This window comes from Protopterus annectens, chromosome 5.part0 (assembly GCF_019279795.1).
Source record: "Protopterus annectens isolate FY-2018-M chromosome 5.part0, PAN1.0, whole genome shotgun sequence".
NCBI lineage: Eukaryota > Metazoa > Chordata > Ceratodontiformes > Protopteridae > Protopterus > Protopterus annectens.
The window spans coordinates 1,731,689,374-1,731,709,880 of NC_056735.1; the positions used below are offsets into that span (position 1 = coordinate 1,731,689,374).

Below are 20,507 nucleotides of genomic sequence, written 5' to 3' on the forward strand. Positions count from 1 at the left end.
AAGAAAGTTGACAAAAATGATGGAAAAAATATAAGCTTATCATCAAATATGCAGTGTAATATCTGCAGACTTTAATTAACTGCTTTGCAAAATTCTAACACAAGGTAAATACTTTTGCTTCTGAAAAAGGGAGATATAAGATGTGTATCATTGTTTTCTTTAAATTACTGGTGTCATTAGTCTGTTGATCATACAGTGTGGCTTTCTGTGTACTAGACATCTTCAAAAATGAGGTGTGATGGGGGGGGGATTTAAAAATTGTGTGAAGGGGTAAATCAAGCCTGAAAATAGTTACATACCTCCAAAATAGGTACATCGTTGCAGGGGTAAATCAGGTCTGAAAACAGGACCTCCAAAACAGAGATAATTGAAAGGTGTGTGTGTGTGTGTGTGTGTGTGTGTGTGTGTGTGTGTGTGTGTGTGTGTGTGTGTGTGTGTGTGTGTGTGTGTGTGTGTGTGTGTGTGTGTGTGTGTCTGTACATACAGTTATATGATATATAGTCCCCCCTGCTCAACTGTAGTAATTATGCTAAACCTAACACTTGCTCTACTCCTGCCCCTAAGCCTTGCACCTTACCAGTACTACTGAACAAAACACTCAGATACACACCACAACACCACATACATCAGCTCACACTTGCACAACAGTAAATGGTATCCTCTAACATAACCCTTACTCTAACCTTATTTTATGTATATATATATATATATATATATATATATATATATATATATATGTATGGATCTACTTCTTTACAACGAAAGTACATTTGATCGAATGGGAAAAATGCAAGCTCACTTCTACTAAAGACCACATGTGAAAATTCACTTCAGCGAAGCATGTATGTGCAAATGATTATAAATGCTATATCACACTAAGTGTAGCTTAAATATGGCAACTGTCGCGAACACTACGTACAACCTATTAAAACACCAACATGGTCAATATGTTATCTTTTCAACCAGGAGTGCTCAAAGTACGAAGTCTCACAGAGGAAAAGAACTATTAGTCATGGAAGGATTTGTCTGCTGTTTGGAGAAGTGCAGCAAGACTCGGACATACTGGTGCTGCAAGAGAAAAATCACAGGAAAGTTAAGGGCAGAGCTATCATGTCTTGCTTTAGTACTGGAGAAGAGTTGCTAAAATCCATGGAACACGATAACACTGGAGACCCCTGCGACATTGAAAGATATGCTGTGTGCCACAGTCTGAAAGAAAGTGCGACTTTGTCTAGGGATTCTGCTTGTATCATAGCGGATGATGCCTTTGCATCCACTTCACTTGATTTTGCCCCAACAATGCCCAGTAGAAAAGCAATGCTTCAGGAAGTTAGGAGACTGCATTTGAAATGCAGTGGTAGTCAGGCAGGCAGGAAAATTACTCTATTAGATACTGACATGAGTGAGTTCCCCTTAAAATGTGGAGTATTCCAGCAGAAAACTTTATGTGATTCAAACACAGAAAATATTGTAGTTTTGTGCACCACAAAATAGAATTTAGTAGACTTGTCTTCTGCAACAATCTGGCTGATGGATGGTACTTACTCTGTGAAATGGAGGGGCTGCAGACAGCTGTAGACAATACACACTTTTGTGAAATGTGGGGCTTATAGTAAGGCTGTCCCACTGGCGTATTGCCTTATGGCAAAGAAATCATTGAAGTCATATAACTTTCTTTGGACTGGATTACTTGACTTATTGTCTACGGAAGGTCTTGAATGTCAAGTGTCGTACATTCTTTGTGATTTTGAAATTGCCATGTTGAAGATCATCAAAGCCAATATGTAGAATGTGATATCAAAGGGCCGCTTTTTCCTCTTTGGGCGAACTTGTGGAGGAAGGTTCAGAGCCTAGGATTGGGCAGTATGTATAATTCATGCATCAGTTTTCAGCTAGCAGTAAAACGATTGGCTGCATTAGCTTTCCTTCATGAAGATGACGTTATTCAAACATATCAGGAACTGAAAATGACCTTTTCAGTAGAAGGTAAACAACTTGTTTGTTACTTTTAGAGTGGTATGTTTTGGGTAAACCACGTAAGTTTTGTACACAAAACACAAGTCAATTTTGGTTTCCTCCACTTTTCCCCATTTCCTTCTGGAATATCTCAATACTTAATGACCTCTATCTACCAAGAACACAGAAGAGTGTTGAGGCTTGGCATCGCTATTTCAAATGCTTGATTGGCAAGCATGTTTCTGATATTGGCAGCATAATGTGCACCATTGCAAGGGAACAAAACAGAGTAGATGAGCTTTGTTTATGTATGTGTACGGCTTGCCCTCCTTTACCAAAGAAATGAGCCCTATTAAGAAGGCAATCTCAGTTTCAAACAATATTTGATCACAGGGACGATTATTGCAGCATGGAATTTGTTACAGCTATCTCTCATTTACTTCACATGTAATTCAGTTGAAGTGTTTCACTTGTATATAATGTACAGCACACGATATGCTATTGGGCATGTTTTTCACGTTATTAGTAGTGTTCAGAGCTGCAACTGGAGCACTTCCTGACATATTTTCTGTTATATCACTCGGGGTTAGGGGTATCATATTCACTTTTGTAGTTTCGGTGAAGTGTAACGCCGCCAAATGAGTTTTCACACAAGTGGTCTTTCGTAGAAGTGAGCTTGCATTTTTCCCGTTCGATCAAATGTACTTTCGTTGTAAAGCAGTAGATCCATATATATACACATATATATATATATATATATATATATATATATATATATATATATATATACACATATATGTGTGTATATATATATATATATATATATATATATATATATGTGTGTATATATATATATATATATACACATATATATGTATATATATATATATATATATATATATATATATATATACATATATATATATATATATATATATATATGTGTGTGTGTGTGTGTGTGTGTGTATATATATATATATATATATATATATATATATATATATATATATATATATATATATATATATATAGGGTCTATATTAAATAAGCAAACACTTAAAAAAGCGAATGCTTATTCATCGACCCTAGATCAGTGAACGCTGAAAATGTCGAACACCGTTACAGTGATTTTTTTCTGAGGGAAAAAAATTGCTGTTCCGAAAAAAACAAAACTTAAAACATTATTTAATGTGGGGGGCAAAGCCCCCCACACCCCCCTACTTAAATATACCAACTCCAAGATCGCACTACAGTGGAGGAAATGGCAAACTCCTGAAACTGGCCCAGCTATTTTTTCCCTGAGAAAAAATTTGCTGTTCCTGGTGTTCGGCATTTTCAACGTTCGCTGAAATAGGGTCGATGAATCAGCGTTCGCTTTTTTAAGCGTTTGCTGATTCAATATAGACGCTATATATATATATATATATATATATATATATATATATATATATATATATATATATATATGTCATCCACACAGTTTTACAGGTCACACAAGTTCGTAATGCAGTTGCTTGAACTTAACTTCTTGTTTTTTCGGCTGCTTATTCTGTTTCTCATCAAGACTCATATGAGTGGAATGCTTTAGCATTTAATTGCTGGTTTTATATGAAAGCCTCAAATACGTATTGAGGCAGAATTTACTTTGTTTTTTTTATCACTCTTTCCTCAAGATGTTGGTGATCTTGGTGTGAGAATAATTAGGTTTGGGGCTTTTAGTGGCCTTGAACCCCCATGGGGGTGAATGGAATCTTGCCGTCTTGGAAAAAATGATTTTCTGATCAAATTGTTAATGAGCTGTAGGACTTTGAGTTTTCAAGCATAGTAAAATTAATAAATGAGTTTCCAAGCATAATGAATATATATATATATATATATATATATATATATATATATATATATATATATATCCTCCGTTGTTGGTTACGCGTGTTCTTTTTGAATGCTGGAGGAACTAAGAACCAGTGTTACCGGCATCTACTTTCTCAGTGTCTAACATGCACATTTAGATTCTTTGGCGAGCTTCCACCCTTAACTCCCTACTCACCTGCCCATTCCTAGCTCAATTGTTCATGTGCATTCTTCTGGACGCTGATAGAACCTATAATTACCCTGTGAAACAGCAACCATCTTTCTTATCCTCTACACTTTATTTAAGTTTGTCTTTTTTCAAAACAGAACTCTGTTGTTTGTTCGAGGCGCTCCTTAGAACGCTGAACTCTGTTGTTGTTCGCGGGCATTCCTTTGAATGCTGAAGGAACTACATACCTCATTTCACACTTTACTACTGCTGCCTTATACAAAGCCTAACTCTGTGGTTTGCTCGTGTGCGTTCCTTTGAACACTGAAGTAACTATAACCACTGTCTTCAACTTTATTATTGTAGCCTTTTATAAAAAACAGAACTCTACACGTGGGCTAATGTTTTTAAACTGCTGTTTCTTTTGAACGCTGAAGTAACTATAACCACTGTCTTAAACTGTATTATTGTAGCCTTTTTAAAAAAGCAGACCTCTACACACTACAGAAGGGCTAATGTTTTTAAACTGCTGTTTGCTTTTGCTACAGAAGGGCTATAAGATTTTAAACTACCTAGTAGTCCTATGTTTTATAAGACTTTGTGTGACTGAGATAATATAGCCTAGACTATCACGATTTGGCATTACAAGCTGTGGCTTTTAAGTATGATGGTTCAGAATTTATAACTTAATCTATTACAAATTGGTATTGCAAGCTTTGGCTTCAGAACACTGATATTTTCCCTTGTATAATTTGTTCTTGCTGCCCAGGTAAAGTTTCCTGTGCCTGTTAGATGTACATTTATTTACTATATGCTTTGAATGTGTTAGAGTATGCCTAATTTCACTGCTGCCTAATTGACTCTTTCATTCTATGTTTTTTGTAACAGTAACTTCTACCAGTCTTGTAGATGTGTTGCATGTACTGTGTATCACTATAAATGGTGCTTAACTGCTGTAATGCATAGTCTATATTGCTCTATGTCCTTAATACTTTCTCTCTACTTCCCTTCAAGCCTACAACCATCCTGCTAGTGAATCCCGCCAGTGTCCGTGTCCTGCTGTCTGACTGAAGACCTGAACTTTCCTAGTCATCAGCTAAATTTCTGTTACCTTCTCCCAGTGCAGGAATTAGAGCCTTGCCCTCCATAAACTGTACTGCCTTGAGAACCAGGACTATTTATTTGGAAGTATGTGTACATTACATCTTACAGCTTAACTGAACAATAGCCTGTCACTGTTTTTGTGTAAGCAAATGCTCCCTGCCAGGACATCCAGCAGCTATAGCCATCTATACAATATCCACAATGCTCCCAAACTAGCCTCCCTGCTGTAACACACCCTCCCCCTTGTATCTACTTATTGCTTTTTTTCTCTCTTCTCCTATTTCCCACACTATTACCCATTCTACTTCTAAAAGAGCATTATTTAACAGTACCTCGAGTGTCCACTTGAGGGCAGTAGTACCCTTACACTCCCCATTTACTTACCAGCATTCTAGCCTATTAAAATAGATTTAGTGTCTTATTGTCTCAGTCTCTACATTTACAAGTCCCTTTGCACATACCCTTTTTCAGCTCTCTGCTCCCTTACTTCTTCTTTCCTCCTAAAGCCTAGATACCCCCCTTGCTTTCACCTGCCACCCCTCCCTCACTTTTTTTTCTTCTGCCTCTTTCTTCTCTTTTTTCTCTCTCTGCTGTTCGGCCTGTGGCCTCTCCTCCCCCCCCCCCTACCCCCCCCCCACCCCACCCCCCCCCTTCCCTCACTTGGACTTATACAGCCCCCCTTTCTTTCCCCCTTTTCTTCCTATTACAGACCCCCCACACACCACCACTCCCCTATCCTATCTATATTGTATTAATTAACTCCTTTTTTTGAACCTCTCCTTTACAATATTTTACTATACTAAATACCTCCCAATACTAACTCCTATCCAAACCTCCACTAATTTCTTACCAATATATTTAAAACCCTGCGCTATCTCCTGAAACCCTCTCCTCTATTTTTCTACAGTACCTACTAATCACAAACTACTCCCTACAAAATCTACTTATTACTATGGCCTCAATAAATAAAACTCTTTTCACAAACATACTACTCTTAACTACCATAATAGCCTGTCTTACCATACCTTACTCACTCACCTCCTTTGAAAATCTTACTCTACCTGAACAAAACCATTACATCCAACAAACTTTACCATCTTCATTCAGCTACTCCCTTAACCACAGTGACATAACCTGTACCTCTAACTATATACTACCAAAATATCATAGAGCAACCCACATTATTTACTTCAATACCAAAAAGACTTTTATTAACCTCTATAAACTCCTTAAAGCTATACAACTCCCCCAGCAACACCCCCTCCTAGATGGTGATATTCATCCTAACCCTGGCCCCAATTATGACTATACCAATAACCTTGACAATTTAACAGTGCTTATGGTTTCTACATTAACTAAACCATCTAACTCCCTCTTGATAGCTCACCTTAACATTAGAAGTATTAACAATAAAATTTCCCACCTGCATGCTCTCCTTGATGTCCACTCATTTGACATTCTATGTCTTACAGAAACTTGGCTAAAACCATCCACTCTAGACCAGGAAATTACCTCTCCTCGCTACAATATCCTTAGATGTGACCGTAAAATCAAAAAAGGTGGAGGTATAGTAATTTTCTATAAATCTAACCTCCAAATTTCCACCTTTAATGTGCTTCTACCATCAGACACCAAATCTGAAATTCTAACTACCAAGCTCCAAATCAGTACCTCCAAATCTATCTATCTAATTTGCACGTATCTCCCTCCAGGTAATAATACCAATACTCTTGAAAACCTACTTAGTTACCTCTCTACCCAACTACCCCAAGAGACAATTGTACTGGGTGACTTTAACATCGACTGGACTACCTGTAGTTCACCTAACCCTGCTAACTACATAAACCTCTTTGGATTCTCACAATTAATAACAACTCCTACTAGAATCCACAAACCTAGCAGTAAGGAAACTACTCTGGACTGGATCCTTATTAACAGCCACACTGAAACCTATACTCCAGGAACCCTTCCCGACGATATCAGTGACCATATGCTTACCTACATTATTAGACAAAAAGTCCATATTCCAACTACTCATAATCTCAGAACCTCTCTCTCAAAAAAATTATTCAGTCCTTACAGCTTCCTAAATGAATTACAAGCATGTAACTAGTCACCACTAGCCCATCTTGAACTGGATGAGTCTGTTACCTACTTTAATACTAACGTTCTTCAAATCCTTGACTGCCATGCACCATATCATTTTACTAGAATAAAAACCAAATCTGCCCCTTGGCTCACAAAACAAACTAGGCAAAAGATACTCCTCAGCAATAAATCTGGACTAAATGGAGAGCTACCAAATGTCCAACCGATCACCTCCTCTTTAAACAGCTAAGAAATGCCACCAAGAAAGATATTCTTAGAGACAAAAAAGACTTCTACCTTCACCTCCAACAAACCAGTCAACAAACTCCACAAAAATTTTGGTCAGGGATAAACAAACTTCTTCAGCCAGGTCACCCTACTACTCCAGACCCAGCCGGTTTCAACCATAACAACTCCAACCAGATCCCTGATGCCTTTAATAACTATTTTACAGAAGCCATTCAAACTCTAGCCAATTCCTTACCACCCTTCACTGCTTCCCCACTAAATATTCCCAAGACTTCATCTCCCACCTTTCATATACAACCTGTATCTACATCTCTCACCTGTAAATTACTTCAAAAATTGAAGCCTTGCACCCCTTCTGCTGACCATCTCCCATCTGAATACCTACAAATTGCCGCAAAAGCCATAGATGTTCCCATCTCTATCCTTATTAACAGAACCATCTCAGAAGGCAAAATCCCTACTTTATGGAAAGTATCCCACATCATCCCTCTACATAAAGGTGGACCTTCTACTGAGCTTTCTAACTTTTGTCCTATTGCTTTACTCTCCCCATTAGCTAAGATAATGGAAAACTGTATTCACAAACAACTACTTAACCACTTACTGCAAAATAACCTACTAGCAAACTGCCAACATGGCTTTAGGCCATTCCATAGCACATCGACTGCCCTCTTATCCTTTACCGACTCTATAAACAAAAATCACAACAATAACTCTTTTCCCTGTGCACTATTTATTGACCTGTCAAAAGCCTTTGATATGGTTAACCATAACTTACTTCTAGACAAACTAAAGGCCCATTCTCTAGATCCTCAAGCTATACAATGGTTTAGGTCTTATTTGGTAAATAGACATCAAGCAGTACTTTGGCAGAACAGTCTGTCTTCACTACTCCCAGTAAATATTGTCTTAGGTCTCCTACTCTTTTCCTTATTTATTAACAATCTACACATGAACATACCTCAAGCCACCTCTATTCAATATGCTGACGACTCCACCTTAATCTGTTCAGCCAAGAATATAGCCTCTCTCCACTCTCTCACCCAAACTGTTTTTAATAATGTTGAAAACTGGTTTTTGGAACACTGCCTACTCCTGAATCCCAAAAAAACAAAACTACTGCTTTTTACTCCAACCCATAAATCACCTATTCCATTCTTCTCTGTAACCTCTAACAATGGTACCAACATAACCCCAGACAGTACAACCCGCCTTCTAGGTGTAACAATTGATAATCGTCTCAGCTTTGATGACCACATCAACTGCACCATAAAGACTGTTAACAAAAAACTTGGTACCCTCTATAGAATTAAACCCTTCCTTACCCCTTCTGCAAGGAAAACTATTGCCCAGACCCATCTAATTTCCATCCTCTTCTATGCCTCTGTTATATATACTAACCTATCCAAAAACAACCTCTCTAAACTCTCCACCTGTTATAATAGCATAGCTAGATTCATTACATGCTCCCCCTTTAAAACTCACCACTGCCTCAACCTCAACCAACTTGAATGGCTAGAATTGCAAAACCACATACTCTGCCAACAACTACTTATTACTCACAAGATCCTATACCATCCTAACAACACTCCTTTCCTCACTAATCTAATTACACCATATAAAAATCTAGCTACACTATGCTCTGCTAGTAAGCCTCTAGTTTCCTCTATTAAATCCAACAACAAAGCCGGTGATACACTTTTCTCAAACACTGCAGGTAAAAACTGGAATCTGCTTCCTTCTGAATTATCAACCCTTGCTTCGACTTCTCTATTTAAAAAACATCTAAAAGAACATCTCAAAACTCATTGGCTCTGTCCATGTGCTAACCCAGACTGATATATTTTTCCCCTTCCTTTTCTACCCCTCTAACCTATGCCTCCAAATCTAGCTATTACCCTTTTCTTCATAATATGAAAATAAAATATAACTTCTCTTTCTCTTAACTGAGTCTTGTTCATACCTTCTCATGTGTGTAGTATATTGTTTAGTAGAATTTTTTTACTAAAATTTTTATAGTTTATAATTTTTAATTTTTCTTTGAACAATGCTGCATCTGTATTTGCTTTATCGTGTCTTTTTATATTGTTAACTTTGTCACTGTTCATGCTTGGAGTTTTTCTCCCCGGGCCTCTACTGAAAATGGACATATATCCAGCTAGACTAGCCCGGTCAACAAATGTAAAATAAATGTAAAATAAATAAATAAATAAATAAATATCAGGTAGATAGATACACTTAATTTCAGTGAAACTCCCAAATGTTGATGTCACAAATGTCAACATGTGAAAATTGACATTCACAACATCGACAGCTCATCTGTCATCCATGCTCCAAATACAACTTCAGAAAATGCACAGTCTGAAGTACTGTTTTTTTCTTTAGAGTGCACGTCCCCCTGCACCTACAGCCCCACACACCCTCTGATAATTTTATATACTCCTGGATGGCACAATCCCTGGGGAAGTGTCATATTCACCAACCCTAGGTGTTGTTGTTCTTGCACACTTGTTGGCTATCTGTTTTGCTGACTGAAGTATGTTGATAAAATAGATGTCAACACTTGGGAATTATGCTTATTTTAAGCACTCCTATCTATATATCCCTCTTTCTATCTATGTATCTATGTATCTATGTATCTATCTATCTATCTATCTATCTATCTATCTATCTATCTATCTATCTATCTATCTATCTATCTGTCTATCTACCTATCCATCTATCTATCCAACTACCTATCCAGATATGTGTAGCTATGGGTTACATTCAACCCATCAACAAGTCAGCTTGTCAAAATAAAATCTAAAAAGAGCTGGTCAAGAATCAGCTGATTGCATGCACCGGATTTTTCAGTGTGAGATTATATGTCTGTCTCTAGATATAAATAGATATAGATATATAGGCATAATCTGAGTATTCATGCTTGGAAAAGGGCTGTTTGAAGGGATTTCCTCTAGTTACAAAGAGGTTAATTCCACCATTCCTGTGCCTAAATGTGTGTGTGTGTGTGTGTGTGTGTGTGTGTGTGTGTGTGTGTGTGTGTGTGTGTGTGTGTGTGTGTGTGTGTGTGTGTGTGTGTGTGTATGTGTTTGAGTGCCTGTGGAGGGTTTGGGTGTGGGTGTAAGTGTCCGTCCTGTACACAAAGTAAAAGGGGGAAGGCACTACAGAGGATACATTGAGGCCTAGAGGGGGTTTGAGCTAAAATGCATCCTCACAGCAATGAAAAGGTTGCATAATTTAGAATTCCTTTTCCTATAACTCTAGAAACGTTTTCAGAAATTAAAACTTTAATGAAGTACAATGACTAACAAAGGCAAGAGTCTGTTTTTTTTAGTGCAAACAAGTGAGCATGTAGTATAGCCGATAAGGATGTTGAAGAACAGAGTTATTTCAGAAACCTGAGAATGTTATCAAAAAAGTTGTTGGCTGTCCTTGACCTTGACCAATGAAAGAACTGTTAAAGCAAAACCGATAAAGAAAACGTTTATCAAAAACAAAACTCTTAAACTTTCTGTTCAATTTAGAATAATGAAACAATGTAATAAACCTCAGAGTTCTACACAAGAAATACAACAAAAGAAATAAACAAGTGGCTGCGGTAAATCAGACTTTGGATTCTCTGAAGAAAGAGAAGGAGAAAGAAAAATGAAGAAAGTATGTGGAAGGTATGAAAACCCCACAGTAATGGACAGAACCACTCATACTAAGACAGGCAAGATGAAATAGGGCCTCTTCGTTTCCATTCAGACTGATCAAACAGTACAGTTGGGAAATAATGCCTAGACTAGGAGAAAAAAAGAAGAGAAAAAAAAGAAGAAAAGAAAAGAAAAATTAAAGGAAATGATACTTGAACTTGAAAGACAGAAGGAGTCAGGTTCAGAGACAAGCTGACTTTGAGTACTTAAAGGGAGATAAAGATAACATTTAAGCTGAATTACAAATTGATTATAATGTTCTTTTTGACTCAAAAGCAAAGTGATATGATATGTGAAATGGAAGTAATTTGCTAAAAGCACAAGGGTTCAGTCCTTGGGCTACCCCTCTTTGGCATTTACTTCTATAAGGTCAAACTTAATCTTATGGGTTTGTGGCTGACCACGTTTGAAGATAAATGAAAACTTGGTGCCATCATAAGCTCCTCATATTATAAAAAGATCCCCAGGAGGGCCTGTCCCAAACAGCTGGTGTCAAAACCATGTGCTAAAAACTAAATACCAAGAAGTGTATAATGGTATCCTTTAACAAGCATGACTATCCTTGTAACTATCACATTGATAACACATTCCAGAGAATTGATTGTGCAGTTAGGGATCTGGGAACGTATGTTGAAAATTACATGTCCTTTGATCACCGAGTATCTACTGTTGTAAGGAAGTCCTTTATTATTGCACAACTTATCCTTTTTTAGCCTGTCTCTGTATTATTCAAATGCAACATAAAAATGCTAAAAACTACTTTGGGAATATAAGGCTAGGTATCTTAAGATCCTCACAAATTAATAGCCTAGTTAGTACTTATGAACCTGTAATTCAAACAGACTGATAATAAAATTAAAAACTGTACACAAACTCTCACTCACAACAGTGACATTGTCCAGGAAGTAACATCCCTACAGCAAAAACAAGACATTTTGGCCTAGGTTAAACAATAAAAGAATACTGGCAGTGCAGGTAAAGGAAAACAGTTGGCATTTAAAAGATATCAAAGTAAATTAAATGCCCTTTTTCAACACATTCAAGTTCTGTAAGAACATTTCAGAAGGCGTGAGAGCTCTCTTGTTTTGCTGAAAAAGTTAAGACATCAACTGAGCAGTTTCAAGGCATGAAATGTGCACAGAGAAGTAGCCACCCAATTGTAACACACGTGGAAAAGAAAAAAAAATGATTCACTTAAGTAGAAAGAACAGACTTTCACTAAACTTCTGAAGTAGGAAGAGTCGACTAGGAGATAAAATAGTAAAGATATCCATGGCCTGTATTCTATAAATAAAGCTAAAATGAGCTGTGTTAGAGGACAACAGACTAGTGAGCCTGCTGTTATCACAGATCAAAGAGGCACAGAACCTGAAGTTATAGGAACAAACGTAAGTAAAAATGAATCTATGCAAATAGTCTAGTCATGGACTCAGAACCGAAACATTTGCCACCTAGTACTTTTCAGACACACCCACATCTATCAAAATGCAAACATAAAAAGGGTAGAAAGAACAAGAAGAACTGCAACTGCTATGCCCTTGTGCAAAGAGTGATGAAAGTGTTTCTGTAAATGAAGACTCAGCAAGTGAGCCAGTAACAGAGATACAGGTTGTGAAAATAATTTTATCAAGCATTTTGATGTCATGAACACTGTACTTCAATGTAAGAAACTGGGACTTACAGTTGAGTATACGGTTCCCTGTTGAAATGTCGACAAATGAAATAAAGAGTGTCGACAAGCTGGAAAAAAAGACCAGAGAAGAGTGAATTTCGAAGATTGCTCTGATCCTTTAAACTTCTTTTTTGCAGAGGGAACCTCCCACATACTCCCAAACTTATATATACTAACTCTGAGATTGCCATACCTTAGAGAAAAAGGAATATTCTGGAAAATGGCCATCTTGGACGTGTGTGTGTGTGTGTGTGTGTGTGTGTGTGTGTGTGTGTGTGTATATATATATATATATATATATATATATATATATATATATATGTATATATGTATAAGTCTGTTCTTTTAACCATTCAGTGTACATGTTTCGGGACTCGATCTAGCAGGTTTTGACATTTCAAATTGTTACTGTGTAGACATCACCTTTTGAAGCTTTGTGTTATGGTGGAGACAGTACCACATCAAAATCTGAGCTACAGCATACAAGTGCAAAATCTAAGCTGAAAATAAAAGAACTACATAGCAAAAAACACATGAGCAAAAGAACCAAGTTCCATACATAGCAAAAAACTTGAGCATGAGTTAATGCCAGCAGGGAGACAAATAATTTCTGTTAATAGGACCTGACAATGAAAGCATGATACAGAGGGCATGTGATGGCAAGTATCATATCCAAACTTAAAAAAAATGCAACTGTCACTGTTGGTGGACACACAAGAAAACACTGGTCTTCAAATGTATCATACTTCAGTCTTTTTGTTGCTTCATTAAACTGTGATATGTTTAAGAACAGTCTCTTGTTTTTTGTCCACCCAGACACTTCTTTCTACTTATTATTTTGTTGTCATGCTGTTTCAGTACATTACTATATACTTTAGATATCATACCCAAGTTGTTCAGCCACAAAGGAAACCAAAATTGAGAGCAAACTATACGAAACCACACTTTTTGTTGCAGAAGAAATCACACGTTTGCAGTGATAAAAAGACTTTGGTTTATTGCAGTTTATTGGGTTGAAAATCCACTGTAGCATGTGAATAACCCAGTCAGTGAACATATATATATATATATATATATATATATATATATATATATATATATATATATATATATATATATATATATATATATATATATATATATATATATATATATATATATCTGCCATAATTACTGCACGAAAATATCGTCAATGTTCAGAGTGAAAACTTATTTGTTGTAGCTCAATGTTGTGGAAGAAGTCCCAAATAAAGAAATTAGCAAAGAGAAACTTTGGTGCATAAGATCATGCAGAATTATAAGAACTTAAAGGAACAAACAATGAACCTATCAATAAATGAAATTTAGCAGATGAATCAAGAAATGAAGGCTTAAGTTAAAGACTATGAAGAGTTGTTGCCAAATCTTCAGGAAACCAATGTCCTTAAAATGGAGAAGAAAGAAGAAACCAAACGGGTGAAACAGAAAAAAAGGAGGAAGAGGTTCCATAGAAATCCTATCTGCAGAAATCAAGTGGGCTGGCCACAAAGAAGGAAGCTGCTAGTATAAATTATATTGATGAATGCAAGCAAGAGAAAGAAAATAAATTACTGAGCAAAAAAAAAATAAGATGAGAGCATTCTCGGTGTTAAAATGGTTGTTTCCATTCCTGTGCAGAAAGCAAAACATGGTACCTATTATGGCATGTTTGACCATAAAAATTTTCAGAGAAGTTTTCAATTTTTCAATCACAGGATCACAACAGACATGCTAGGAGACATCAGTCAACATATCTGAAGAATCTAGTCCTAGAAGAGGGTCCTGCCATAACAGTTGAGCTATTATCTAATGTGCCAGGAAGAGATAATTGGATGAGTACTTGAAGACAAAGTTATATTCCTCTTTTTAAGGTAAAACTGGGGAACAGTTACCACAGATGCTAAAGACAAATACATTTCACATGAGACTCTTTATAGACTGAGTTGTCTAAAATTATTTGCCTATTTGCAGTTTTGTCATTTTGCTAGAAATTGCCCCAGGTTGGGTTATGCTATGTAAAGTATGTACTAAAACAAAGAGAGAGAAGGTCACACAAAAAAAAAAACAATCAGTAAAAACTAAATGAAAGCTCCAGCCAAGGTAGAACTTCCACTGAGTCACCTCTCAAACCTCTTGTAGCAAAGGCACATGGGATATATGCAAATGACCCTTATGAACTACCTGTGTTTCTTATGCTTAGTCAAACACTCTGCTTGTGCTGTGCTGATGAGGTCATAACAAGGCCAAAATATGCATATCCACAGCTAGTGGGGTTTGGCTTTATTGGCCTGAAATTGTACATTGAAATTACTTAATAATAAATAAGTCATGGGCATTCAGAATCACCATATAGCTGAGGCACGTGATGTTTATAAGGGTCATTTGCAGATATCCCATGTGCCTCTGATACAAGAGGTTTGAGAGGTCACTCAGTGGAAGTTCTAGCTAGCTTGGCTGGGGTTTTCATTTCGTTTTTAATGTAAAGTATGTACAGAAAATGAAAAAATGTACAAAATGTTTTAAGCTATATTTGACCTGATTACTACTACTCTGACATCTTGGCAACATAAAAATGTAAGTTTAAGTGTCTCATTAGACAAACTGACAATGTGCACCAAAAGTAACCTTATTCCTGCCTGAACATTCAGGGTAAACATACAAAATCTAGTCAGTATTGGAATGATAGAACCATTGATGTAGACATTATTTCAGAGCACATCTGAGAGCATCAGGGGTCCCAGTTAGTAAAACAGTCCTTTGGGATCAGTCCATCCTTTCAGGCATGGACTTGTATCATATAATAGTTCAGCCTTGGCAATCTGTGTTAGAAGGATGAATGTGGCAAAGATCCTTCATCTGAGATGGAAGAAGGGCTATGTGACAGGATTTTATATAGGTACGAAGAGCTTAATTCCCCAACCCTGCTTAAGTTTGTGTGTGCATATGTGTATGTGAGGGTGTATGCTAGTGTGTGTGTGTGTGTGTGTGTGTGTGTGTGTGTGTGTGTGTATTTGCACATGCATGCATATGTTCATGCAAACACACATAAACATGCACAAATACCACACACACACCACACACCCCCACACACACACATATACGTATACATGCACATGCACTCCTCATGCATTTCATATACTTGCATCCATGTAGTAGTACATAGCTTATTGTTTGAATGATCGCAGTCTGTTTGTGAGGTCATTCACTGTTATGTTTAAGGCTCATGAAGGAAAGCTGCCACCCAACTACTAGTTACCACATTTCATGGTTAATCTTCAGTACCACATGCTGCCATGAGTCTTGGTGTATGGCATCTTACTTGGGAGTGAATTCTTTATATTAGTGAGTCATCATTCTAAATAAAGTTTCATCTAAACAGTAACAGGATGCGTAATATGCTGGCAGTGATATTTCATAGTATATAAGCAGGACTGTACAGGTGTCATTTTCTTAAGAAGTGGTCTTGATTTGCTTTAGACTGCTGAGGATGAGGCATCACTGTATGCCAGTGTTCACATATATGTAGTTTTATATAGCTTTTATTATTTATTTATTTATTTGCTGTATGGTTTCTATAACAGTGTAGACAATTTATTTTTTAAATGTTATCATTGACCAGCTGTTCTGATATTCCCTTTTGTCTCTGCAGGTAAAGATTTCACTGTCTATATTAACAGTGCGCAAAGCACTCTTACTACAGGAGACAATTTGGAAGTTTACTGCACTGTGGAAGCTCAGAATATTCCAGATCGTCATTTTTCAGTGGCTTGGTTTGTAAACAATGCCCTGGTGGCCACTTTTGGTCAGAATGGTGTAGCAGTGTTCGAGGATGCATACAAGGGCAGGGAGAGTTTGGATATGCTGAAAATAGCAAAACTGAATGATATGAAATATATGTTAAAAATCAGAAATGTGGAATTGAAAGACAGTGGTATTTACCAGTGTAAAATCACAGAGATGGAGAAGACAGTACATGGTATTTTTTCTTTGAAGACCCAGCAATCAGCTCCTTTTTCAATAACTGTGAAGGCCATAGGTAAGGAAAATATTTTCATAACAACTTGAATAAAGCATTGAACTTTGCTAACAGGTAGTGAATGGCTCTTTTGAACAAGTAACATCTTTTACTACAAACTGTCTCATGGTCATTTTCCCATCTGTTTGCCACACCAAGGGGGTCCTGAGTTAATCCTGTTCCATCTTTAGAAGGTAAGAGATTTATTTTATTGTTTTCCACTTCAGGTAACTGTTCAGAATGCTACTGCTATATTTTTGCATTATTTGTTAATTTTGCCTTTAAGTCATCCTAAAGGTTACCAGTACTTGGAATTGCCTTGTCAAGGTAGTTTGTTTAAGTTGTTTTATTGTAACATTATACTTGCAAGCAATCTTTCTTTAGGTTATTACATCAAGAGGTTAGCAATTTCCTGTAGTGACACAAACACCCAGAAAGTAAATTTTATCTACAAAACTTCCCTTAAAACGGAAAACTGTAACTCAGTGTGGCTAAAACAAAGCCATTGTGCAGAGACAAACTTAGAGCAGCTAATCTGTACATTAAACAGCACAATCTAACCAAGTCTAGTGCCAAATCCCAGAGACCACCCAATGAGACCTCTCTGTAGAACCCAGCCCACAACTTGCAGTAACCCAACCACATACAGGTCTGGACAACATGGATATGCAATTTCCAAATGTCTCCATAGCCAGTTTGGTAGATATGGGCACCCTGCGACAATGTAGCTATTATCTCATGTTTACAGACAGCCATTTAATCCTTAAAGAAAAAATGTAGTATGCTAAAAATGCACATACACAGTTTTACCGGATGCAAAAATCTCTCATACAAATACGTTTGTCAAGAACACACACAGACTACATCCACCATAACAAGTGTCCTCCACACACATAGACAGCTTATACTGGGGCACTAAAAATCAATCTTCCCAAACCTAAAAGACATCCTAAACCTATCAACAGCAACACCTATCCTCAGAAATCTCAACAGCACTCACCAAAAGCACTACCAAACAACACACACATGCTTATATCCAGTGGAGTCTCAACAGCAAAGACCATAAGGCAAGCAAACACATTATCCAGGCCCCTTGTAATAGGGGACTTCATTATTTGACACACAGATGTCCCACTCACATAGGGGACTTCATTGTTTGACACACATATGTCCCACTCACCAAACTGAACAAGGAGAAGATAACAGTTAGTTGGTGATCTGGAGTCAGGATCTGCCTAGTTATACATGCACTCAAGTTACTACACCAGAGGTACCAGTATGATTCTATCATAGTCCATGTGGGCGTTCATGACCTGGGACATATTTCCCTGAAGTAAATGAAAAGAAACATTGCCATTCTCTCTCCCTGGATATGTGTCTCAGACAGGTATGAGCCTTGCATTGAGAAGCATTATACCTTCACCTAGGAGAATGCCACAGCATGATGAAAAGATGACTGACTTCAGTAATTGGCTTAGTTTATGGTGTCTTTCCATGGGGATTCAATATTTGTCAGAATGGGAGGGTATGGTTAATAATCATATTGCTTTGTAAAGGATGGTTTTCACCTGTCTACCCTACACTTCTGAATATTGGCTAAAACTTTATCCACCCCATTAGAGGCTTTTTTAGGAAATGCCAAATTGACAAATCTACTGACATAGCAAATAAAACCAAAAGAACCTAGAGGTGTTACTGCTCAATGTTAGGAGCCTAAACAAGAAACAACATACCCTACAAACTCTCCTCACTCTGGAGAACATAGACATCTGTGCCATTACCAAGACTTGGTTTAAATCCACAGAAAGTATTCTGGCTGTGCAAAGCTTCAGTGACTTCCACATATTTAGACCATCAGTTGCACAGACAGGGATAAAAGGTGAAGGAGTCTCAGTCTACATTAACAAGAAGCATACATCTAGGTTGATTAAACAGGACAATCTCCTGGAATTTATCCACATGCATATCACCATAGACAAAGGGATTCAAGAAGCTTGGCGCAAGGATGGTTATAGCCTTGCGCCGTGTCCTCACTACAGATGGTGCAGCAGCACCATATGAATACATATGAGGGCGTGCCGCCGCACCCTCGATGTGCACAGGAAATATGTGCGAGTGCAGGGGGCGCGTACAAGTGCTCTATGGAGGCGTAAACATGCCTGGACAGTTGCACAACCTACTATGCCTATTAGTAGAGCCTGCCTCTAATAGTAAGTCAGTAATTCAGTGTCCATGGATACTGAAATGTATGCTAAGCATACAAGAGTGTCCACGAACAGTGAAATAAAATCAAAGTAGTAAACACACAAGTACATAGTGGAATGTTGAGCCCTGTCCCTAGAACTTTCACAATTAGATTCCCCGTATCCCTATTATATTTGAATTGCTGAAATATTGAAGGTGTATGCAAAGTGCAGCATGTTTGCACGTCGCTGCCCTCCGCCGAGCGTAGCTTACACATCAAAGTCATTCAAATAGAGAAAAACATGCGGAATCAACGTAAATGGCAATAGTGTAGTGTTTAGAGCATCTGCCTAATGAATAGGCATTCACGGTTTGAGCCCAACAATAGCACATAGCATTTTCCCTGTGGAATGAATGTTGTTTTGCTGTAAAACCGGCAGAGTATCGCATGAGATATCTAACTAAATGTCATTCAATCAAAGTGGCACTGTCATAATGAATAAGGCACTAGTAAGCAGGTGTAAGCACAAATAAGCAGCAGTAAACATATATAAGTACCAGTAAGCAAGTCTGAGTGTGCTTGCGTGGGTCTAAGCACTGCCCAGCATAGGAAATGTATATAAGTATGTACAGATATATTATATATATATATATATATATATATATATATATATATATATATATATATATATACAAGGTTTACTATCACAATGCCGACGTGCACTTGCACGGCTATGAAGTATTCGAACAACAGATGTTCGAATACTTCATATTTCGCAGGTGATGTGAGCGAACGTTACCATTGTGAATGGACTGTGCATTCGCAATTCTAACGCTCACATGTGAGGGATCGCGGTACAGTGCGGTTAGGGAAATACATGCCTTTCCTCACTGTAGTGCGATCTCAGAGTTGGAATATTAAGGTAGGGGGTGGGCACCCTCATTAGGGTGCAGGGGCTTGCCCGCATATCTGAGTTTAGGCTAGGTAGGTAGGTAGTTACGGATGGGTGGGAGTGCTGTGTATTGTCGTAAATGTCATGCGACATTTTTGACAATACACAGCTGTTTTCGACTTTAGGTTAATTCGGAAATGTTCATTTCCGATGTATAAATTCGAAAATGCAGACACATTTTATTCTGATTTTCAAATTTATGATAGTAAACCATATATAATGTATATATATATATATATATATATATATATATATATATATATATATATATATATATGTATATATATGTTTTGTATCATCCGGCGGTTAGGGGTCACCACGGCGGAACTCCGGTCCACTAATGATTGGCAGTGGATTTTTATGTGCCGAGTTGCCAGCCCTGATGCACAACCTTCAACGAAGGTACGCTCGTTCATGCACGTTTCCACACAGAAGATGCTCTAGCTGAGAATCGAACAGGACAATGTCTTACTGTGAGCCGACAATGCTACCGCAGCACCAACACCGCAGGTAGTCCCACTCTAAGGACTACCCTCTGTGTGTAAAGTAGACT

At 37.5% G+C, this 20,507-nt stretch overlaps 1 protein-coding gene across 3 annotated transcripts in view; it reads left to right on the forward strand.

Annotated features, from left to right (window-relative positions):
• LOC122801869 (immunoglobulin superfamily member 3-like) overlaps positions 1-20,507 on the forward strand; it is a 757,872-nt gene that overhangs the window by 475,967 nt on the left and 261,398 nt on the right. For all 3 annotated transcript variants that reach the window (XM_044071531.1, XM_044071530.1, XM_044071532.1), the window contains exon 5: positions 16,452-16,838. In XM_044071531.1, coding sequence (XP_043927466.1) covers positions 16,452-16,838 — 387 coding nt within the window. The remainder of the gene's footprint in view (positions 1-16,451; positions 16,839-20,507) is intronic.